Here is a 24,713-nt window from a genome sequence, read left to right on the forward strand (position 1 = left end):
ATCATGTTGATGTATCTGGAAGTCCAGAATTCTATTCCACATACTTTTCCTGATGAAGGTATAATCAATTGTAGTTTAATTGTTGAAGGTCAAGAAATTTCAGTTCTTGGGGCTATGTTGCTCAGTCCAGGCCTGAGCTGAGATTAGACCAAACTACCTTAGAAAGTTATTGAATTCTCTTTCCGCTGGTATGCCTTGACCATTGTCCGGACTCTGGTGGTGAGGATTTAAGTCCCCAGTAATGATCCGGTCCAGATGGATATATGATTAAACAACTACTTCTCAAAGACCGAATGCCTAAACCACGACGGCTAAACAACGAACAAATACAAACCACTACATTCTTAGCCACGACTTCCTTAACCACGAAAAATTATTTATTGCCACTTTACCCAAATATACTACAACGCATGTCTTTTTAAATAAACAATTTTCTGTTAAGAATGTTTAAATTAACAAATGATCTATTTAATCTTTTTTTTTAGAAATTCGGATGAACTTACAAAAAAACGGTAATTATCTCTTGAAAACAATAAAATAGAATTCCTTCATATGTTTTAACATACTAGATTATTTTATAATTCCGAAATAGATTTGGATGGCCTACCTGAAAACCTTCAGCCTCTGCCTCATTGGCCAGGGCCGGCAGGGAATATTTGACACTAGCTCCCTCAAAAACTGAATATTCTTGATAATTATTTCAGGATGATTTCTATCTACTTTTCTATCTTCGTTGGTATTGCCACTGACATGTAGACAAGTAATTAAATCCGGAATGGACCTCGACTTCTTAACCTCTCCTCTCCCTTTATAAAACGCTCAATACCCTGTATTCTTAAGTAGTTTCTCAGTGGGGAATCTTCACTTCTCGCCACTTTATTCCTGTGCTGCTGCGCCAGTCCATGCTGTGAACCACTGCCACTTTCCTCTAAACCACGATGCAGCAAAACGCAGCTGCATAACTTCATGGCATACAAAACTGGTGGGTAGTTTACTCGTGCCCTTCCTAAATCGTGGATTACAGTGCCATCTATTGGCCAGTTTCATGAGAACATGAGGAGGTCGTTGTTCGTGTACATATTGGTTTAGGAAGTCGTGGTTCATGGAAAGGTCGTTGTTTAAGACTCGTTGTCTACTACACTAGTTGTAAAATATTCGTTATTAAGGCTGTTTTCTGGTCCAGATGGGTGAATTCAGAGTGCAGAATGAGGTTGTGATCCGGACCAACCTGACAAAGGATTCACAGGGAGCTAATCATTATGTGTTGTGGGATCTGGGGTTGGTGGAGGACCCCTTCTGCTGCGGTGAAGATAGAGTTTGAGATTCCCCTCTTCCTCTTTTTCACCTAGTACGAGACTGTCCCGGAAACACCTAGATTGACGGCTATCTTTTCCACTCTATCTGGATATGACCACAGCAGCCACGTTGATAGTGCATAACCTTTTGCAGGAATTGGTTCATATTTGTGTCTTTAATTTAAACCTATGTAACTATGTAAAATGTTTTTGTCTACCTAAACGTTTGTAACAGGCCTTTTGTAAACTTCTTGTGTACAGTAGTAACTGCTCTTGCATAATAATAATAATAATAATAATCCATATTTGTAAAGCGCACAATCACCCTTAAGGGTCTCTAGGCGCTGGGGGCCGTCGGGAAGATTAAGCAAGCTATTGCCCAGAGTCACATGGTGCTGGGCTAATCTGCCGCCGGTGCCAGGAATCGAACTGTGATCCCCAGATTCCAGAGTCAGTCACCCTGGCCGCGGCGCCACACCTCAGATACAGTGCTCAGATACCCTGATAGGTCTTGTTCGCACTGTATACAAACACAATAAATACTGGCACATTCAGAAAACACTTCTGTGCACATTCTTTACACTGTGTCCCAGAATTAATTAGTGTCAGGGTTATCTACTTCTGATCACACCACTAGAGAGGTTGGAAAAGACCACCAAGCGTAACTGTACACTTTGCTGCACAGTATCACTTAGCATTGTCAAGTATCGCTCCTTTCAGTAAAATAAGGATTTATTTTGGGTCAGTAACAGTATTAATTCTATGTCTGTGATTGTTGCCTGTAGTTTGTAGCCTATTACATAAACACAGGAGAAACCTCCTTTTTCCAAGGTGGAGTGGTGACTAGAATGGCAGCCATTGTTGTGGTGTCATTCAAAATCAAGTCCTTTTTTTATATTATGTATTTATCACCGCCTTTATTCTGAAGGCTAATGTCATAACCATTTTGTAGTAGGCCATAAGCCAGAGGATGCCCAAGAGTCACAAATATTTAGCATTTTGCACAAGACTACCATATTGTAAAGCAGAACCCCTGTTTTCACCATCCTCCAACAAACATGGAGAAATATTGGGCTTAGTGAGTACATTATATGGTTGTAATAATTTATTAAAGCAAACCATCCAGATAGCCAAACTTTTTTCAACAATATGTCTGGAAGGTATGTTCTGGCATCTGCTCATATAGAGCCACCATGAATTGACACAAGAGTGTTATGTGTTTAGACTTTGTATTTGTTTAGACTTTGTATGTGTTTAGACTTTGTATGTGTTTGGACTTTGTATGTGTTTTTTCAGTCCTTTTAAATGGATGTGAATTTTCAGTGCCACTGCTCTGTTAAGTGGTTGTATAACCAAATGTCTCCTCTCTTAATAAATAATCCTTTCGAGTATTGTTTTCCATAGGAGCCTCCCATAATCTAATGGTGTAGCCTGTGTCTTTTTAAGCAATGTTCCTCACTGTTGAGCTTCCACCTGTTGCCTGAATGCCCTCATTTGTATTTCTTGTGTAAAAGCTAGGTTGATGATGGTAGGGGTAACTAGGACGGATGATGTTTCATTCAGTTTATTTGTGCTCTATTTGTGTATTCCAAATCTTACTTAATGTTTGTGGCCTTGCATGTGCATGAGTTTTCTGGCTATGGCTTTTATTCACATATATCAATATCAAATCCCAGAGCAGCATTGTCCATGTTGGGTTGAGCACATTTCTTGTGTGATTCCCTTGCGGGCCATCAATGTATAGGTATCTGCTGGGCTATTGTATAATATTTAGAAACATCTTAGTCCTCCAAGGGTTTGGAGTTCATCAGAATCCTAGGCACATCTCTTGAATCACTCCATATTCCTTCTTGCCTGTCTCCGCAGCCTGGCTAGCATATCATTATCTTTACCATTTCTATCTGACACAAACAGAAAAAGTATAGGTTTTGTCATATCTCCCCTCAAAAGCATGTGTATTTTGTGATGGTTGGTCCACACTAGTTTATCATGAGCAAATATGCTTGACTAACAAGTTTCTCCTCCATTTCTTATCCAATCCAATCCAAAGTTTCTTTATTTCGGCCATTAAAACCATAAAAGATACAGTAAAAACATTTAAAACACATGAAACATACAATATAAAAAAAACCACAGTACAGGAAAACAAGAGACTAATTGAATCAGTTCATAATAGACTCTGGAATTGAAACCCAATTAGCTACAGTTCAGTGCAGTTCATTCCACAGTTGGGAGTTAAAAGTTACCCTTTCAAAATGTTTCCTCTTATCTGCCACATGGCCATTAGGTACTTGGCAACGGCAAAGACGATAAAGTGCAGAATTCTGTACGATTCTAAATAGTTCCTAAAGCCCAGATTCCTACATAATGGCACTAGTCAGTACTTTCTCGGTTTGCTTTAGGCAGGGCAGAAAAACAGCACGTGTAGATCATCCTCCACATTCATGCTACACCCAGGGCAGATTTTGTCGTCCAGCGTTGTCCATTTGCTTGTGAAGGATTTGAGGGGCAATGTACCAAACCTCCACTCGATAAAGAGTTTCCTTGTGGTGATAGAGAATATGATGTCCATATGTCCTTCAAAGCAGAATGAACGTTTGGTGTCCAGGAATTGTTCGGTGAGGGAGCCAATTTTCGGGGCACACACGAGCGAAATTAGGCTCTTGTCTTTAAAAATCTTAGTGAGCCTTTTGCGGGACAAGCCTAAACAGCCTCCTTCAGGGTTATCCCACAGATCAAACAGACCAAATCGATAGAATTCACGTTTCACGTGTGCCAGCCATGGAATTCTGTTGCAGGTGTTAAGACTCAGGACATGCTTCAGATCTTGCCTGAAGTGGGAGAGTTCGCTAGTGGACCACAGTCTGTGCCAAAACCTCAGCGGATTTAGAGCCAGTTCATCTTCCTATCGAAGAGAGCCCCAAATCAAGTCTCAGTGGTAGCAGGGGTATGCCTTGTGGTAAAGCCAACAAACGCCTAAGGAAGTTGTTTTCCACCTTAACAAGTTCTGTCCCAGCAATGAGACCCCACAACTCGCCACCGTAGGTTGAAGCTGCTCTGGCTTGGGTTTTGTACATCTCCAGGGCTGGACTAACTGGTTTGAAGGATGATGAGTTCGAAACCTTCAAAATTGCCCCCACCATTTGGGATAACTTTAGACGGGATCTTGCTATCTGTGGACCCCAAGATAGATTTTCGTGTAAAGTTACCCCCAAGTACTGAAATGTTCTAACCCTTTCCAGCCTAACAGATCCCAAGGTTGGATTGGGCCTGGTGTTTGTCGAGGGGTTGAATACCATGAATTTGTTTTTTTCTGCGTTGATTTCAAGGCCGTACGCCCTGCAGAAATCCCCAAACCCATCTAGAATCCGTTGAATTCCCATCGGGGATTTGGAAAGCAGGAGCGTGTCATCGGCAAACATGATTGCCGGAACCCTCCTGCCTGCCAACCTGGGGGCATCGTTGTACCTGACGTTATCCAAGTAGGATATTACCCCATTTACAAAGAGGCAAAACTGGGTCGGTGCGAGGACACAGCCCTGTCTTACCCCCCTGCAGACAGGAAATCTAGATGACAACGCCCCCTCCCTCCCACACCTGACCTGGGCAAAGTTTCCATCATGGAGCCTTATTATTGCCTGTAGAAGCTGTGGGGGAACACCCAACTCCCTAAGTACTGCCCATAGTTTCGTGCGTGGTACCAGGTCAAATGCGGACCTCAGATCCACGAACACCATGTACAGACTCCCTGCCCCTCGATCCCCACCGTTTTCCAGTAGAGGAGAACGAGCCGAAAAATCTGGTCCATGGTGGACGTGTTTTTCCTGAAGCCCGCCTGAAGCGGACTAAGGATCGCATTGTCCTCCATCCAGTTCAGGAGTTGGTCCAGCAGGAGACGGGTGAAGAGTTTCTGAGATACATCTATAAGGCTAATCGGCCTGTAGTTGGCTGGGAGCACGGGAGAGTCCTTTTTGAAGATCGGTACTATCTCTGCCCCCAGCCAAGTACAGGGGATTTCCATCCCGCTTAGAATGGAGTTAAAAATAATGTGCAGATAAGGACCCCAGATCTCTGGTTGATGTTTAAACAAATCTCCAGGGAGTTTGTCAAGGCCTGGATTCTTACCCGACGCTAGTTTCCCTATAGCATTTAATACCTCATCCAATGTCAGCACTAATTTTTCATTGGAATCAGAGGGGCCGTCAGGAATTGGCTCTTTGGGAATTACAGAGGAGTCTTTATACAATTTGCTAAAATGGGATTCCCACCTTGAAGCGGCGATGTTTGGCTCCACAGCCGATTTAGGTTCCCCTGCACCTGTATGGACTAGTGACCAGAATTTTCTTGAATCCTTGGTTTCTAGTGCCAATGATGGGTCATGCCATCTATCCCAATCGAACTTCGCTTGGGCGATGGCTTCCCTGTATTTCCGTCTCATCTCTGCTAGTTCCTTTTTATTGACACCGGATTTATAAGGATCAACTCTGTTTTGATCTTTCTGCACGTGGAATTATACCAGGCAGAGGTAGGTGTCCTCTTCTTCCTGTTCGCGGTCTCAGGATAGAGAACCTCGCCTAGACTTCCCACTAGGTCTGCATGAATTTGGCCCAGTTTCTCATTAAAATCAGTAGCTTTGGGTTTGTTAATCAATTTTTCCATTTCAACTAATTTGGGGAGCGCCAAATCATAGATTTTTGTAATGCACTCTGTTGAACTGACTATTTTTCCCCATCTCACCCTTCGTCTATTATTTGATAGAATTAGGGACCCTGTGTCCTGCCTTGGTTCATTGGGTAGCGTGCTTTCTTGGGGCCCTGGGTGTACCATGTCCAAGCAGAGAGCATTATGATCGCTATCTGCTCTTTCAATCACCCTGCAATCCAAGACCTTAGGCCACATGCTTGTGACAACAAAAATGTAGTCCAAACGAGATTCCTGGTCCTTCCTATTGAATGTACACACTGAAGGGGTATCAGATGGTGAGCGCCCATTACAAGCCCTCATAGAGTGGTTCAGGGTGAGGGACATGATCTGCAGCGCTAGGGGGGACCATGATTTCGGGTTAGGAGATTGACAGGGGGGAATCCCCCAGTACTCATCCTCAGCTGTTAACGCACCCTCCTTTAAACCTTTTAGTGGTTCAAAGTGGCAGTTAAAATCCCCACCCATCAGTATCTTGCAGTCAGCGGGTAGTAGTCCCAGGAATGGAGATAGATCGTCTAGGGTGGGTGATTCCATAGACACACTTACTGGGCGCGAGTACACATTCACAATCGCCAGGTTGTAAGCGTCCGGCCATTTGAGAAGAACACATTGTATGTCCTCGGAGCGAGTTGGTATTTCCTCTGCTATACAACCAATGTGACTGGCCACCCAAATAGCAAGACCACCCAAAACTTCCCTAGCCCAAGTCTCCTGGAAGAGACAGATATCGTTACTGTCTACTAGGGACCCCAAGTCACTGGAATCTACTTTGTTGGCGATGCCTGCAACGTTCCATGAAAGGACCTTCCTCTTTTTCAGGCCTGACTTAGGTGGCGTTTTCCTCTCTCTCTCACCATCTGTATCTGTACATGGAGCTGGAAACCCATCCATAATTACCTGTCTATCTTGGGCCTCCAAATCATTTACTTCATGTACAGTTCTTAATGATTCATCAGTTGGGACGCCCTGCCTACAAGGGTATACTCGTTGCTCTGGTAGTAAAGGAGCAGGGGAGCAGTTTCTCGTGACAGTGGCATCTATCCCTTTCCTCATCTGAGGAGTACGAGAAACTACCCCTTTGCTATTCCCAGTGCGTACTGGCCCTGAAAGTCAGTCAACCTGGTCAAGGCAGCTAAATCTATTGGCATGAACATGATTGCTAAATGTGAATGTGTCATGTCTTGGAGGCCTATACCTGGAACCATCAATGGCAAAACCCACCCTAGTCCAGCCGTCATTTACTCCAAGATGCGGATCACCGCTTCTCGGATAGAAGAACGACAACAGGACCAATTCAATGGATGTGTTCCCCGTGTATCCCAGCCAGTTATAGATGTGAGGGACAATCTGGGAATTCCTAAAACTCACTATGATGCAATCACCCCCTATTTTCTTTACTGTGTGGCCAACCCATGGAACCCTCCTGATCATCAGTACTTCCCCTCTCAAATTAGGTGGTAATGGCCTATGAATGTTTAACCAACTGATGACTTTATTGCGTAGGGAATCATAGGATTCCATCGCAGAGTTAGAGAGCTCGGGAACCCGAGTCAGGATTACAGTGTGGGCCGCCGCCTCGGGAGGCAGATTGACTACAATTGGCCTTGGGCGATCTGTCATTCTGATGGGAGACTTTTCCTGCCTCGTGTTGGTAGTGGGATTAGGCAGCTTTGACTTTCGAACTAGGGGCACTGGAGGCAGTTGCCTTGGTGGGGCTACTGGATTAGGTTTTGGTAGGGTAGCTGTAGGGACATTCCCAATAGCAGCAGAGGTTGGCTGATTTGCAGTGATAGTTCTAGGAGCACTAAGGGGAGGGGAAATCCCAGTATTAGAAACAGCTGCTCCTTTGTTGTTGGACCGTGATTCCCGCTGATCAACCAAACCCCCAGATGCTTTTTCTATTGCTAAAAGTCTAGCCTCAATAGAATCAAGCCTAACCAACAGTGGGTCTAGCAGTTTTTTAAGAATGTTAGTAAAAAGGTGAGTAGTATTGTCCATACTGCTGCAAGACCCCTCTCCAAATATAAACGGACCAGACTGTGATGACAATTGGGTGTTAAGATGGTGCATTGGACTCACCATTTCGTTGGCATTCACGGCGGTGGGAATTTCCGTGACATCAGTGGTGTTTACAATGGTGTTTTGAGTATGGTCCAATTTAGCCCTTTTTGCACCCTTTGGTTGTCTGATTATCTTTCTTTTTGGGACAGCCCCCTCACGCAGACCTCTTGGATAGGTTAAGTTAGTGTCATTCCCCTCTTCCCTGGTCAGAACTGGGTGGGGTGTTAAAGGTGGCGTCGACTCAGGAATGATAGGGAGTGAGTCTCTATCTCGATGTGAACTGGAGGGTGTCAACTGCTGAAGCACAGATTCAATTGTTTGATCGATGCTATCCAAAAGTGGTAGGTGGGTAGCGTCCAAGAGTTCTGGGAATATAATAGTAGAACCCAGGGAGGAATGCTGTGTGCTCTCAATCCCCTCTGCTAGCTGTTTTTCTAGGGCTGTTAGTCCATTGTTTACCACAGTATTGGCTTTGATAAAAAAGCTATCTAAAGTACCTGTTGCCAGAGAGGCCGCTTTGCTCCTCGTCTCCCTTGAAGCCATGTTGGTAAGATCCCAGTTGAGCCGATCAGCCGGTCGCGGGTGTTAGAAAGGTGGCCCGGTCTGGTCTCTCTCGGGCTCGAACGGGCTACAACGGGCCCGCCCTTGGCCCGGGATTCGCTCTGCGCCGTCCCGCGCGCGTTTCGCGATGCGCGTCAGGGGGTGTGATCTTATAGGTTTTGTGAGCAGTGCACTCCAGGAAGGAGGCGTGGTCGTTGGGGAAGAGTCTCCAGGTGCGGCTGATAGACCCGCCGCTGCTGATCCTGGGACTCGCAGTCCCGCTCCTACTTGTCCGCCCTGACCTCTGGCTCCGGTATGATTTTCGTGCTCCTCTGTCCCAAAGCGCTCACAACTACGAGCGGTCCCCGCGGAGCGGGGGCTGCGAGTTGTGGTTTTCTGCTGCCAGGAAGGAGGCGTGGTCGTTGGGGAAGAGTCTCCAGGTGCGGCTGATAGACACGCCGCTGCTGATCCTGGGACTCGCAGTCCCGCTCCTACTTGCTCCGCCCTGACCTCTGGCTCCGGTATGATTTTCGTGCTCCTCTGTCCCAAAGCGCTCACAACTACGAGCGGCCCCCTCGGAGCGGAGGCCGCAAGTCGTGGTTTTCTGCTGCCAGGAAGGAGGCGTGGTCGTTGGGGAAGAGTCTCCAGGTGCGGCTGATAGACCCGCCGCTGCTGATCCTGGGACTCGCAGTCCCGCTCCTACTTGCTCCGCCCTGACCTCTGGCTCCGGTATGATTTTCGTGCTCCTCTGTCCCAAAGCGCTCACAACTACGAGTGGCTACCGCGGAGCGGGGGCCGCGAGTCGTGGTTTTCTGGTGCCAGGAAGGAGGCGTGGTCATTGGGGAAGAGTCTCCAGGTGCGGCTGATAGACCCGCCGCTGCTGATCCTGGGACTCGCAGTCCCGCTCCTACTTGCTCCGCCCTGACCTCTGGCTCCGGTATGATTTTCGTGCTCCTCTGTCCCAAAGCGCTCACAACTACGAGCGGCCCCCTCGGAGCGGAGGCCGCAAGTCGTGGTTTTCTGCTGCCAGGAAGGAGGCGTGGTCGTTGGGGAAGAGTCTCCAGGTGCGGCTGATAGACCCGCCGCTGCTGATCCTGGGACTCGCAGTCCCGCTCCTACTTGCTCCGCCCTGACCTCTGGCTCCGGTATGATTTTCGTGCTCCTCTGTCCCAAAGCGCTCACAACTACGAGCGGCTCCCGCGGAGCGGGTGCCTCGAGTCGTGGTTTTCTGCTGCCAGGAAGGAGGCATGGTCGTTGGGGAAGAGTCTCCAGGTGCTGATAGACCCGCCGCTGCTGATCCTGGGACTCTCAGTACCGCTCCTACTTGCTCCGCCCTGACCTCTGGCTCCGGTATGATTTTCGTGCTCCTCTGTCCCAAAGCGCTCACAACTACGAGCAGCACATTTCTTATCTCCTTTATGTTGTGTTTCTCTGTTTCTGGCTGAAAAACGAAATATGTACCAGGGACAAAGTAATGATGATAAGGGACTGCCCTGCCTAGTATCCCCTAGGTTGACTTTGTCAGCTTTTTCCTGTTCATTAAGTCTTAGGCCATTTATTTTTTTACCAAATAGATGAATGAGGTATAGCATGACTGAATATGTTCATTTTGCCTCTAGCTTACAGTGCATCTGTTCCTAAACTAGGGCCTTCATGGCTAGTTTGCAGTGAAATTTGTGCTGCGGCACAAACAGCTTTTAACATTCAAATCTGGTTTAAGAAACGTGAGTTAATTTTATGCGCATTTTGATTTTTCCCCATTCAAATTGTGCTAACTTATATGTAATGAAATGTGCATGGAGTAAATAAGTCAGAAAGAGGAAATATGTGCAGAATTTAATTGCTGTGAATCTAATTCTCTGTATTATCCCTCATTCATTGGAGACATTTGTATGGGGGAAATTGCCATAAATTAATTCCAAGAACCTGTTTCAAACTTGTTTGTTTAAAACACTTTGTATATTAACTGGCAACAATAATTCACGTTATAGCCCTCAAACAAATAACCTGTGTTCTGAATTTTGTAGGTGTTGGTAGGTCTATGGAACATAAATTAGCCTCTTTGAATGTTAAGACATGTGGTGACTTGCAGAACATTACTATGGCAAAGCTCCAAAAAGAATTTGGTCCAAAAACCGGCCAGACGCTTTATCGATTTTGTCGTGGATTGGATGATAGGCCTATTCAAGCAGAAAAAGAAAGGAAATCAGTTTCCGCAGAGATTAACTATGGCATACGGTTTACTGAGGTAAGATGGAATTGCCATTGTCTTTTTTTCATTGTTTGGTGTATGCAAGTTGGTGTGATAGCTAACGATGATTCCTAACAATATTGTGTTGGTTTAAATAAAGGTACAACATCTGCTGCATTGAAATTCAGGTTCTCCTCATCTAAACAGAAGCAGCTCACTAGTTAGGGTGAAATGCGAAAGATAGACCGTGCAGCTACGTAAAAAAACATTCATAAAACAATTCATGAAGACTTTAGTAATGTTCCTATGATTCCCATTAACCAGTACATTAAGAGGGTTGTCTCGGCACGGTGTTCTTGTGGACTGAATACTACATTTTGTTGTCTGTAGTTTGAAGGTTCCTAAAAGGTTCTAGCCTGTTGGGGAAGTACTTCTACTATTACTTCAAGGGCTTTTGCCTGCTGAACTTAGTAAACTGCTTGCTAATGCGACTGTCCAGAGCAGCTGTTCTTGGTGGGAATTTGAATGAGTCTTGGCTTTAGACTTTTAAATTAAAGCAGTCCTTGACCTCTAAGTTGCTTAATTCGGTGGGGTGGAGGGGGTATCTTGGGGGAAGGGGATGGTAGAGGCTCTGATTGTCAAACTGTTTTACAATTGGGAATTTGTCAATTTCCAGTGATGTGTTGATCAACTAAAGTGCAACAAGTAGTCCAATGTCAATAGCCTTGAAGAAATGAAGCACACCGTCTCATCCAAAAACTCCTGGACAACTAAGGCATTTCTTTTGTGGCATCACTTGGGAGTATTGTGGTATGGGTATATCCATTTATAGAACACCCTGCAACAAATTGGCTTATTGGCACTGGCATAAGGAATGCAATGGAAGGTGATACGTGTACAGTTTATATGTAAGCAAAGAGCTTATTCTTGAGTTTCTGTCTGAACCTATAATGGTCAGATTTAAGGTTGGGTTAATTCTCTTTTCTCTTTCTCAGAGAGGGTCTGCATAAAAAAACATCTGCCCACTGGATTGGCATTTTGGAAATGTAAGAAGACTGTAAGATTCAGAGCAGAGAGGTCTTTTGTCATGGTAGCATGCCAATATCTCTGTCAAAATGTGTGATTCTGGTGTAACACAAAGCACATATAACCTGACCCTGGCTACAACAGGGAGTCATTGAAGTACTTTCAGTAGTAGGGAGGCATTGTCAAATTTGCTGGCACAGCTTGACACTGACCAAGACATTTTGAGCCACTAGCAATCTTCCAAGAAGATACTAGACATGGGATGCTGTATTGCAGTTGGGAGACAATGACTGCTTTCCAGCCCTACCTTGTCAGGCCTGGCATAATTTAACATAGTACTTCAAGATTAAAAAATAAACACAGGTAACCACATTAATCTAAGTTGTATGGGTCTTTGTTGAAGACCTAAACAGAAGAGAGGTCCTCTTACAAGCTTATAACCCCGATCTCAGTGTTTACCAGATTTCTGTTTGAGCCACTTACTGCCTATTAGGGCATGGGATGTTGTTATGCTGTTTCATTAAGTTGCTCTGACAGCCACCCCGCCATCATATTAATGAGAATCTGGGAAGGGTACATGTAAACAATTATTTACTGAATTAAATGCTCTGAAGTTGCCAGAAAGATATTAACGAGGAGGTTACACAGTCAACATTAAAACATTGATGATGTCCTGCGATTGAGTTGCCGTTCGTCAGAAAGATTGTTAAACCAACATTCAGTGATGTCTGGCACGTTTGTATGGTCATTGATTGAATAAGCCTACTTAACCAAAACTTGCGGCCTCATTTGTTTGACCAAGTCACAAGCTTAGAGTAGTTTCCGCCTCCTGGCTGAATCCTGGAAGAATAAAAAAAAATCACTCTTAGGCTGGTATATAAAATTACTTTGCTTGTGCCTTTTTACATTTTCTGAGAACAGTAGGCCTTTACATTTCCTGACTTCTTGGTACCAGTTTTATTTTTATTTTATTAGACCAGGAGCTATGAACACTAGTGTATATTTTTAATCTTATCAAGGGTATTTTTCAACAAATGCTTCTACTCCATGTTGTGTCTTTTCTAAGTTGATATTTTTGACTACTTCTTACCTCTTCTTACCTGTGGACGGACAGTTTAATTTAGGAAATCAGCACCTTCAAGACCGCTGTACTTTGTGATGAAAAATGTCAAATGAGGATTACTGTTTTTGACACCAGTATACTGTGACCTTGATACATGAGGAAATTGCTGAAATTAACCCCAGAACCCTTTGAGAAAGCCATCATAAGTTTCTGCTTAACATTGCAGGGAGTGCAGATCCGTAGCACCTGCTCATTCCAGGCCTTCTATGGCTAATTCAAGGCAAAAAAGATACTATCCCCCAAAAAGAGAGTCTAGGATACACTGTGTTCTTACTTATTCAATCTCGAGGTGTCTTGCACACCTCTTAGTAAAGTCTCTGCTGCTATCTGTACTCGTCCTTTGTCGCATTTACTTTTGCAAATGTGCCATTTTCACTACATTATGCACAAGTCACATGGACACTGAGGAGGCTCTTGGATGTGGTGTGGAGCAATATACTACTATTCTGGCATTGAAACATTAGATGAAGAGAAGTTTGATGAAAATGCTGCAAATTTCTAGTATGTTGAGAATTATGATATGGAATAACCAGTTCCTGTGGAATGTCCTGACACTAATGATCACGCTGACCAGTGGGATTGTAATGGTTTATATTTACATAGAGATGTAACTGAAACCGAAGTGCTAATTTTCAGCTGCCACACCTCCCCCTGGAACGACACCTGGTGGCCATCAGAACTCGAACCCACCCCCACAATGAAAGAAAATGGCTGCAACCTCAGCATCATCCTGGGCAGCGAACTCTCCATGAAAACGATAAGTCAATGCCATCTCCTCAGCCTGCTCCCACACTCTCTGCATGCTCCACAGAATCTTCAAGTGGCTCCCCATCAGCGCCAGGAAAACAGTGACACAGACCTTCTTCACCAGCCGCCTGGATTGCGGCAATGCACTCTATGCTTCACTGCCAGTAAACTCATGAGAAGACTCCAGATGCAGCAGCTAGACTGATCCTCAACCTGCCCAAAAGAACCCACGTTACCCAGTACCTGAGAGACCTCCACTAGTTCCCCATCCAGTAAAGATGCCAGTCCAAACTACTGATCCACTGCTACCTAGCCCTCCACGACCAAAGACCAGCATACCTGAATCACCGCCTGAACTTCCACAAAACATCCAGAAACCTCCACTCCGCCCACCTCGCCCTCGCACAGACACCACATATCTGCAACTTCCGCACCGGAGGACTCTCCTTCGCCCAACTCGCCATGTCATGTAATGCCCCAACCGTCCTCACCGGGCCCACCGTGCTAGTGATAAAACTTCAGCATTTCTTGTGCAAAAAAAGAAGGCAGAAAGAATAAAAAAAAATTAAAAAAAGAGACAGTCCTGAACTGTGTGTTCTGCTGTACAGGTACATGAAAATAAGGGGCAAGGTATTAAGAAAGGCAGAGAAAACAGAAGTATCACAGTCTGCAGTACCACTTTGCTTTTAGCATGGATCATTTCTTTGCTTGATTCCAGGACACCAGATTTCAGGAGTTCTTCTGGAAATTATAGATGAGAGAACTGTTCAAGAGTTACCGGGCAATTGGCAATCCTTTATTTTCTAATGTGTTTTCTGTGCAGTCAGTTGGATTGGGCACTTTTTTTTTGACAGGTGAGCTTGTTTCTGTGTTCTTCCTGTTGAGACTCTGCGCCTCCTCTACTCTGCACCATTCTGAACAATGTCACTCTACTGCACTCCATGTCTGTCTATTCTACTCTTTGCTATTCCACTATATGCCATTCCACTTATGCCAATGCACTCTACCCTTTACCACGCCACTCACTCTACACCACTCCAATTTACACCACTGCATTCTATGCTGCTGCACTCTACCCCCACTCTACTTTGCAGCACTCTACTCCACTGCACGCCACTCCATACCACTCTACTTTGCACCAATCCACTCTATGCCACTGCACTCTGCCCCTCTTTAATGGGCTTTGCACCACTCTACCCCACTGCATTCTGTGCCACTCTACTCTACACCACTCAACAACACTGCACTTTATGTCAATATAAACCACTGCTCTCTACAGCACTGTACTCTGTACCACTCTGCTCAGTGCCACTGTGCTCTACATCACTGCACTCTAGGCCACTCTACTATAAGCCATTGCACTCTACTCCGTAGGCCACTCTATACAAAGTCATTCTATGCCACTTCCCACAATACTGTGTCACTCCACTCCATGCCACCTCACTCCACACAGTGCCACTCTATAATACTCTCATAGAATGCCACTTCACTCTATTCCCACTTCAAGTCACTCCACTTTGTGCCACTCTACTCTACACCACTCTACCCTGCTCCAATCTGCACCACGCCACTCCTCTCTGCTCTATTCTACGCCACTCTTCTCTACGCAAGTTCGCTCTAAGCCTCTCCACTCTACTCTATGCTGCTCCTCTCCACTGTTCTCCACTTTATGCAACTCCACTCTGCAACATTTCACACCACTCCACTCTGTGACACTTTACTGCAAACTACTCTATATGGTCCACTCCACTCTGTGGCCTCATTGTACTCTAGGACACTTTACTCCACTCTGTGACACTTTACTCCAATCTGTGCTGTGCCACTCTGCACTCCTCCACTCTGCGTCACTCCAGTCTGACACTTTGTCACTCCACTCTGACACTCTACCCCACTCTACGCACAATACTCTATGCCCCTCCACTCTAACATAATTTACTCTAGTCCATGCCACTCTACGCTACAACACTTTACCACCCTCCACTCTACTACATTCTTCACCAGTCTAATCGGCTCCACTCTGCCACCCTACTCTACGCCACTCTACTCTGTCACCCTACTCGACGCCACTCTACTCCTCCTCTCTGCACCACTCTACATCACTCCACTATGCTCAACTACATCACCCTACTCTGTGCCACTCTACATCACTCCGGTCTATACTAATCTATGACACCACGTGACTCTATGGCACTCTTCTCTACACCACAAACCTTTAGCCATGCTGAACAGCACCCACACCCATGTACAACATGGCTAAAATACATTGCCAATAGCTCTTGCATAGCCAAAAACCATTGGCTTTGCCAATGCTTGTTCGAGAATTCTGATTGATTGTGTGGTTTTACATTTGATGATAATTGGCAATGACCTATGAGCTGTCTATAGGGCATTTTAGGAGTTTGTTGAAGATTGCTAGTGTTGGGGAATTGGGCATAGTCCCTATACGAAGCAAGTGCTAACAAGGCTTGTAATGTCAAGTGGGCAGAACGGATTGTTTTACAAAATACATTTTTTTATTGTGCCGTGGAATATGCCGCAAGAAGGCATATCCAGTGGTACAAGGATAGTAAATGTAACCTAACTGCAGAAGACAAGCTGGTAGATGCCACTCGGATGCCATGCATGTGCTTGTAATTCATTAAAAAAAATATCTTTTCTTGCCCATAGTAATTTGTAAATGTCATAACTCCTCAATCAAGAGAACATCATCCGTTTGCCTTGAAGCATTTAATAGAATTCATGCAATATTGCATAGAACCAAAGGTCTTCATGATTACTTGTCATCCAGTATTTGATATTGTCCTTCTATACAGAAGTTCTAATAGAATGAAAGTGTATGCCATTTATCCTTCTCTCAGCCTAAAGAAGCCGAATCTTTCCTATTGAATCTTTCGGAAGAGATCCAGAGACGTCTTGAAGCAGCTGGAATGAAAGGCCAAAAATTAACTCTAAAAATCATGGTCCGGAAGCCTGGAGCACCAATAGAACCTGCTAAGTTTGGAGGCCATGGAATCTGCAACAACATTGCTAGGTAACATTACAATGTTAAATGATATACTAGTAACATAAATAAAAGAAGTCCTATACAATTCGCACACTTGACATGTTTATTGAAGTAAGTGAGTGGGATATCTTCTTTCAACTGCTCCTGTTTTTTCCGCAGCATTAATTTTTGTTTTATTTTTATTTACGATTTAAAGTCTCGTAGAAAAGGATCCGGAAAAAGTGAATTTCAGAAAAAAGGTCAAACACAAGGATCCCGCTATGATACTTGACAGTTTTGTGTGAATCATTAGTTCAAAGGTTGCCAGTTATGTTCTGCTGCCTCAAAGGGAGGAATCCAGAAGACCTTGTGTTGGGACGGAAAAGTCCTCTACATGGCTAAAGACGAATACCCATGCTCTGAGTGCCCAACTGTACTGTTGTTTTTATATCGAATGTTATTTTTTTTGTCATAGGCGAACACGGATCTTGCGTGTGCGCCATGACATAGGCCTGTTTCACGGATTGCAGCCTTGGTGGACTGGTAGGGGCGCGTAAGGCGCTACCCTCATAGTAATGGGAGGCTACCACCTTCACCAAGAGTTAATCAGCACAAGTTTGGTGGTTGCAGCATATTGTGTAGTGATCAGCAGTAGTGAACAGGACCTTTTTAGTCCTGGTGTTAGCCAAGACCTTTTGAATTTACTCAGATAATATGTATAATATGATTACTTTATGGGGCTTTCATATACCTCTCTTCACCCATTGGTCTATTGTCATTCTTATATTTCTCCCGTCCACTACAGCATGGTGCATTGGGTCTAGTTAAGGTCACTTTAAGTGACTGCATTTCACTCTTTCACAAGGTGCACATCTGTACACAAGGAGTTCCCTTCAGTCCCAGTGTTGCCTGATGTGATAGGAGGGTGCATTTGAAGTGAGCACCAAGCACATTCTAACTTTATTAGTTCCTGTCTCCGTCCAATGCTGTTGTAAATTCCATTTGCAGTGGACTGCTATGTCATAGCATACCACACTGTGTTCCTGGACTAGATTTCACCAAATGTTGTTTGATAAATTTTGCCCAGGAAGAAAACTAAACTTTATGGTGCTTAATTTGCAGTAAACTTGTAACCATATTATTTAAACATAGTTGGGGTGTAATTTGTGGTTTAGTATCGAATATTTTATACAGTGAACCCTCTTTACTTTCTTCCTTCATTTTCTTTTTACCTATTCCCTTTTTTCTTTTATTCTTCCCTTTCTCCTTCCTTCTTTTTTACCTTCTATTCTTTGTCTTTCTTTGTTTTTTGCCTCCTTTCCTGGTTTCCTTCTTTTTTTATTATCTTCATTTTTTCCTATCTTTTCTTTTTCTTTCTTTCATTCTCTTTCCTTCTTTGTGTGCCTTCATTTGCTTTTTCTTTCATTTCCTCTTTTGCACCTCTATTTGTTGCCTTCTTTCCTTTTCCCTTTTCTTTCCTTCTTCCTCTATTTTTTGCTTTTCCTTCCTACTTTTTATTTTTTGCCTTCTTTCTTTCCTTCTCTCTTTTTACCTTTGTTCCTTCTTTCTTTTTTGCATTCCTTCCTTCCTTCCTTTTTTTGCCTTCTTTCTCTTGTTCTTTTTTCCTTGTTTCCTCATTCTTCTCGCTTTCCTTCTTTCTTTCTGTTTTGCCTTCTTTCTTGCATTATTTTCTTTTTTATTTTCCTTCTTTCTTTTTGCTGCATTTGCTTTTTTCTTTCCTTACTTCTTACCTTGATTCTTTTTTCTTTCCTTCTTTCCTCCTTTCTAACTTTTTGCCTTAATCCTTCCTTCCTTCGTTTTTGCCTTTCTTTTTTGTCTGCCTTTCTTCTTTTTTTTCATTTCTTCCTTTTTTCCTGCCTTCCTTCCTTTCTTCCTGCCTTCCTTCCCTTCTTTCTGAAAGATGAGGCTAGCAGCCAATGCCAGACCGGTGGCTTTTGTAGGTCTGTGTTATTCAAGATCTTTAGATTTTACTAAAAGTATTTAAACATAGTTGCTACAGAGGTTTTCAGCCTGATTTCCTCCATTAATCTGTGATTGAGTCATTCACATTTTTTCCACCCACCCCAGCACCCATCAAATGGTAATATTAGCCCACTTCAACCATTGAATGTCTTTGAGATATGGCATGGTGCCTTTTCACAAGGAGCACACCAACACTCTAGGTAGTTTCCTTCAGTGCCGGTGCACCATGCTAATGTGTACTTTTTTGAAAACAGAAAAACACTTTTGCCTTTAGCCATTTAAAAAAAAGATTTAATAAGGGCCCCACAGCTTCTTGAACAATAACGTTTTGCAAAAATCATGACAAAACAAGAACTGCCAAAAGACTAGCAGCCAGCGCAAGACCTATTGGCTTTACCAATGCTTGTTGCCCAGTCTCACTGTAGTGAGGCCTACAGGCTTACTCACCTCTTTAAAAGTTCCACTGCTGGGTGCTTTGCTCGCCCTTGGCCTACAGCAGGTAAATGTGAAGTGCTAGGCAGAGCAAGATTAGTAACTGGCTGGATGTAGGTGGGAAGTGTACAGTGCAGGGATAGAGCTGTGCTATGCAGTATATGTGTGGTTAGTGCATATACTGAGTGTATGTATTTAAGAATAAGAGAGAGGGGCCCTATGACACCAAAGTGGTAGGGTACCAATAGACCAAAGTCAAAAAGCGATCCCTTGGGAGCAAATATTTAACCACAATACTTATCACATTCACCCCCAAAAATTCTCATTCAACCAGGGTGGACCAACCAAAGGTAGCAAGTTACATGAACTAAGGAATCAAATCAGTGCAAAAATGTATAGTAATAATTTTTACTTATTCTTATAATTTATTAAAATAATATCTATACATATAATACCAAATCACAGAGTTAGAAATCATACATTTCAAAGACAGATTTAATGTTCGAATATATCATTCAAATTTAAAAACAAATAATCACAGTAATCAATAAAAGTTAAAAACCACAACAACAAGTTGGACAAAAAAGCAGCAAGAAAAATGAGTTCAAATCAAGAAGACATCACAATAGTCAGACAAACAGATAAATAAAATTTAAATAGTGACTTGCTGGATGTAGGTGGGAAGTGTACAGTATGGGGATAGAGCAGTGCTATGCAAGATATGTGTGGTTCGTGCATGTACTGAGGGTATGTATGCCTGCTGGGAATACATTACATAAGCAATGTAGTGATGTCTGTGCACAATGCAAACATGTGAGGGGTGTGCACTGAGTGAGTGTGACTGCATTGGTACATTATAAGGAGGACCCTGGGTTCCATTTTGGAAAGCCCAGGCCTGCCTGTTGAAGACATGAGGAGTAGAGGAATCCCTCCAATGGGTTTTTGTATTTCTACATTCATGTGAGCTGGATTGGAAACATGGATGGGAGGAATGGACCACTCTCCCTTTACAGTTTAAAAGGGTGCTCTTTGATTCAGTGATGAATCACAAGAAGGCGGCGTGGACATATCTCCGGAAAAGAGATGAGTCTCCTAAGGGAATCATAAAGAGTAGAGCCGGGACACTGAGTTTAACCTTTTGATGCACATATCACTGTGGCTGACATTCAGGTGTGAACTCTGGTCACTCCCATGAATTGTGTAGTGGGTCAATCACATTCGGGAGTCATGCCTGCTTTTCATGCAGAAAGAATAAAAACAAAAGTGGATATTTCAAAAGAAGCAGAACCCCAACATAAAACTTCACAGACTCGGACCCTTAATCACATTTTGGTGTCTGGAAATAGACTATAACAAGGGGAGGTTGAGACCACCAAACTTTGCCATCTGCCAAGCTGCCATACGGGCTATGCGAGAAGGGTAAGCTCTACAAGACGTCTGCCTGTGACCAAGACTGGGGCACAAGGCCTGCTAGTATTTCTGCTGGGTAAAGGGACATAACCCATGGAATACAAATTTCACCTGCCCTTGAGCCTGGAGCACTAGCGGCTGCATGCATGCCAAGATCATTATACCCTGTGAGGTAGAGGAGATCATTGAGAGAGCATGGTCCGGTAGTTAACCCTACAGAGGGGACTCCCTGAGCAAGGTGTGAGGTGAACGGCTGAACACCGATCTGGTTGTTGCCCGTGTAAAGAACAGTTAGACGACCCTCTTATGCCAGGAAAGGGCGTCTGTTATCTAAGCTGTAGTAGAAGCGTCATCCGGTAAGCACCAGGCATGCACGATCGTGACCCTGTGTGCCTGAGGAGGGGGAGGGAGGTGGTCACTGATTAACTTTTTTGGGCCAGGCGCATGAGACTTGTGTCCACCGAGATCGACGACCCCGTATGTCAGGAAGGGCCACTATGGTGAGGGCGATCACACTGAAAGAGTCTGCACCGGATTGTAAATGGGCAACACCATACGCCAAGAGTGGCTGCCAATACTACCGTGGCCAAGTGCTTGTGTCGTAGCACAGACAAGACAATTACTGCCATGACTAGTGGGTTCAGCCAGCTAACTGCAACTGACCTATTCACTGAGGATTGCAAGAACGGCGCTGAAGACGCCACACCCTTGCTAGATCTCCAGTTGGGAGCCAGGGAATTCCTCAACCCAGTCCTTCCCTCTCCCGCTAGGAGAAGAGTGACTTTCCCCGTGTTGGCCTAGCGTGAGCAGCTAGGATCACAGGATGAGCCGGGAGAGGTATTTGGAGGAGAGAGATTGGGCCTTCTGGGTGCGTTGCGCAAACTGTGCGACCAGTCTTTCCAAAAAACAATCTGGGCTCTGGAGCGCCCAGGGAGAGGGCACTCACTGCACAGTTGAACACTTCCCCACCACCGGAGCAGGTAAGACGAGATATGGGGTTGTGTGACACCAGCGGGACTCGCTATTAACTGTGTTGCTTCAACATAGATTCTTTTGACTAATACCCAAAGAGTCAAAGGAGAACTCTTGAGTAAGACATATTAGTACGCATATCCTGTGTGCCGCCGCCAGTGATTGGGGAATAACCTCAAACACATTACAAGGAAGAGGGTGGTACTGGGATTTTCCTGACAAGGTCTAGAACCCCAACCTCAAGGGTAGTGTTTTATTTCATATGAGTGTCAGTGTTCTTTTGCATGTGTGGAGATATGAATGAAATTCTTATTGTTCTTATTAAAGTAAGTATTGGACTGGACATTGATTTATTGTTGGTACTGTGTGCACTTTGAGTCGTGTTCACTTCCCCCTGAAGGAGCCTTCGACTTCTCGTCCACAGCTATCACTGAAAGTCAAGTCCAGAATGGGTAGTTGGCCCAGTTGCTCAGGGTCCATAATAGGTCAGGGTCCGGGACATGAGGAATGAAGGGCCTCATCCACCATGGTTGAGCCCAGTAGCCCTGTGGCCCCTGTGGCCCTTTGAAAGGGGTTCTGACACCTTGTATAATACAAACCAAAATTGATATACTTACATTGATGATTATGTCTTTTGGCATTGGTCTGCTGGAGTAGTAAGTGTTAGAAAGTGCTGAATTCATATTACTATAGATACCTTGTCAATGACACACAGTACCATCAAGAATTTCATCCTTAAAAAGCAAATGATGAATCCTCATTTTAAAAATACCTTTTCTAAGCTTTCCAACATTTGGTTACATGACGTTTTGTTAGGTGCACTTTTGCTACAGTTGCGGCTTCATGGCGACAACTGAGGGAAACTTAAACTGAGCTGGTTTTCGGTACAGCATTTTGGGGTTTGCCCAGTAAATACAGAAAATGCCTCCTCTCTACTACAGACACTTTTGAAGACAAAAGCTAAGTACTGGATCTAAAATGAGCAGCCTTCATATAGCAGGATAACGGGGATGGGTCAAAATATTCCATGCTCGCAATACAGAGGGGTTGAATTTGTATTTTTAATGTTACAGAAATCCAGTGTAGTTTGGTAAGCGCACTATACAATCTTGAGTTTTTTATATTGCGCAAACTTGACCCAAAGGTATCAGAGCGCCTTACATGAGCACCAGTTGCATTACATAAAAGACGAAACACGTGTCGGCTGGTTGTGGAACCAATAACCCTACATCCATTACCTAAGAAACCGAACAGGATTGCAATTGTCTTAATTTTTGGTTCTATGCATAGAATGTTGTAAACTTCTTAACCACTGTTGAAATACCGCGATTGTTGTGTGCGAGGGCATTGCTGTTCTACATAAGGACACATTAATTTTTGTTAAGCCCAGGGAGATAAAGAGATTTGCGTAGAATCACAGGATGCAGAGCATTGTTGCCGAGACTCAAACCCGGTTCCCCAGATTTGAGGTCGACCGCCCTAGCCGTTAAGCTACATCTTCTCCATTTGCCCACCACTTGATGTGCTCTGATCCTTCTCCATATAAAAGCAAAATCTTAGTGTTTAGTTTTGAGGTGGGAGATCTAAGCCTTCCTATTTTTAGCAGTGCCTCATAACTCTTATTTATGTTCTGTGCTCCATACCTTTCCCCGTTTCATCCATTTAACTTGCCACATGGCATTCTTGACCATTCAACTCTTCTTCAATATATTGTGCTCACTGATTAGGTTTAAAAAAATATTTGGATTGTCATCTTTTGAAAGTCAGAGCTTAAGGTTATTACTTCAGAAATAAGACAATTAGACTCTCACTTTATTTACCCAGATCATATTATAACTAATCATCTGAGCTCCCATTGATTTCTGATTGCAAATTTTGTTCAGTTGAGTTTCTGAGGCATTCATTATATTATGGCTTAGCTTTCAATTTTTTATTACATGGATAATAAACTTCTTTAAGAGCATTGCCATTGCCTGATAAATTTGTGCTCTACCAAACAAACCATCCTCCCAACCAATAAATGTACTACTTTCTCGAGGCTGGAACAAAGTTTTCAAAATGTTTAATGCTCCAATGTCCAGTACAGGAAGCAATTCAGATAGCTCTGTGTTTAAATTATTCCCACTCTTTTATTGCAGCAGTAACACACTGTGAAGAAAATATTCAAATTAATATTTCAACCCACCCCATACTCCCTCTCTACATGTAAGTGTATTTCAATTTTGCAAGGACTTCATTAATTTGGCAGGATATTTTATAAATTCAGCTCATTTTTCTTGAGGCTAAATGTTTCCCTTCTGGGGTGTATTCAAAGTTCTCTTCTCTATAAGGGGATCCAAGATGGTGCCCAATGATCTCAATATCAGTTTTCTACATATACTGCCAGCATGATATACTGGGTAACTTTCCATCAAGAGACAATTGCAAATATGACAGGATGAGTGGAAGTAAATTGAGCATGGACAGAGAGCAAGAAGAAACTAGACAAGCACTGTGACACATGCATAAAGGCAAGGGAAAGTTGAGAGGATGAAATTTGGATAACTAACACTGAAGACAAGGAAATTGGACACATGCTTGGTACACTTTCAAGTCCAGCATATGATAGGAGCCAAGGATAGTAGCATCTTGTTTTCACATCTTTTATTAGGAGTGGGGGAATTTCGCAGAAAAATGGTTGGAATGCTCATGAGCTTGTAGATCAAATTATCCTCTGTTTATGAAACCTTAAAGAAGTAAGCAAAAGGAAGAAAATGCATTAGTTAAGTTGTGCCGCAATCTTTTTGTGAATTCTTAATTTAGGTAAGGTTGTGGATTGCTCAATAAGCCACATTTGAAGTCTAGAGGCTTTCGTATACCCCAAGAATTGTTTTTCAGGCATCACTGAAGTAGCTTTAATTTTCAATTCCGCATTCAACTACAATGGCCTTTGCAGGCCATATTACAAAATTTAACCATTTTAGAAATGGAAATGGATGGGAAAACTGATGCACCATAAGAAAGTAGCAAGTCACACTTGAAAACTTTATTTGTTCAAAAAGCCACCTGCTGCAGAAGACCTACTCGTCTTTAGCCATGGTTTCCCCATCTTTTTGAGGTAACCTAAAATAACCTTCCTAACCAAGTGTATTTAAAGTGACATCCAGTTCAGAGTGTTGACCATTAAACCCAGGACAAAGTCATCAAGTTGTTTTCTATTTGAATTTGGAATTATGGTTCATTGGGACTTGCATGGTACCTGAAGTA

At 43.6% G+C, this 24,713-nt stretch overlaps 1 protein-coding gene across 1 annotated transcript in view; it reads left to right on the top strand.

Annotated features, from left to right (window-relative positions):
- REV1 (REV1 DNA directed polymerase) overlaps positions 1 to 24,713 on the top strand; it is a 475,128-nt gene that overhangs the window by 301,973 nt on the left and 148,442 nt on the right. The window contains exons 13-14 of the mRNA XM_086934725.1: positions 10,628 to 10,848; positions 16,546 to 16,718. Coding sequence (XP_086790851.1) covers positions 10,628 to 10,848; positions 16,546 to 16,718 — 394 coding nt within the window. The remainder of the gene's footprint in view (positions 1 to 10,627; positions 10,849 to 16,545; positions 16,719 to 24,713) is intronic.

The sequence above is a fragment of the Lissotriton vulgaris genome, chromosome 8 (genome assembly GCF_964263255.1).
Source record: "Lissotriton vulgaris chromosome 8, aLisVul1.2, whole genome shotgun sequence".
In the NCBI taxonomy this organism is placed as follows: Eukaryota; Metazoa; Chordata; class Amphibia; order Caudata; family Salamandridae; genus Lissotriton; species Lissotriton vulgaris.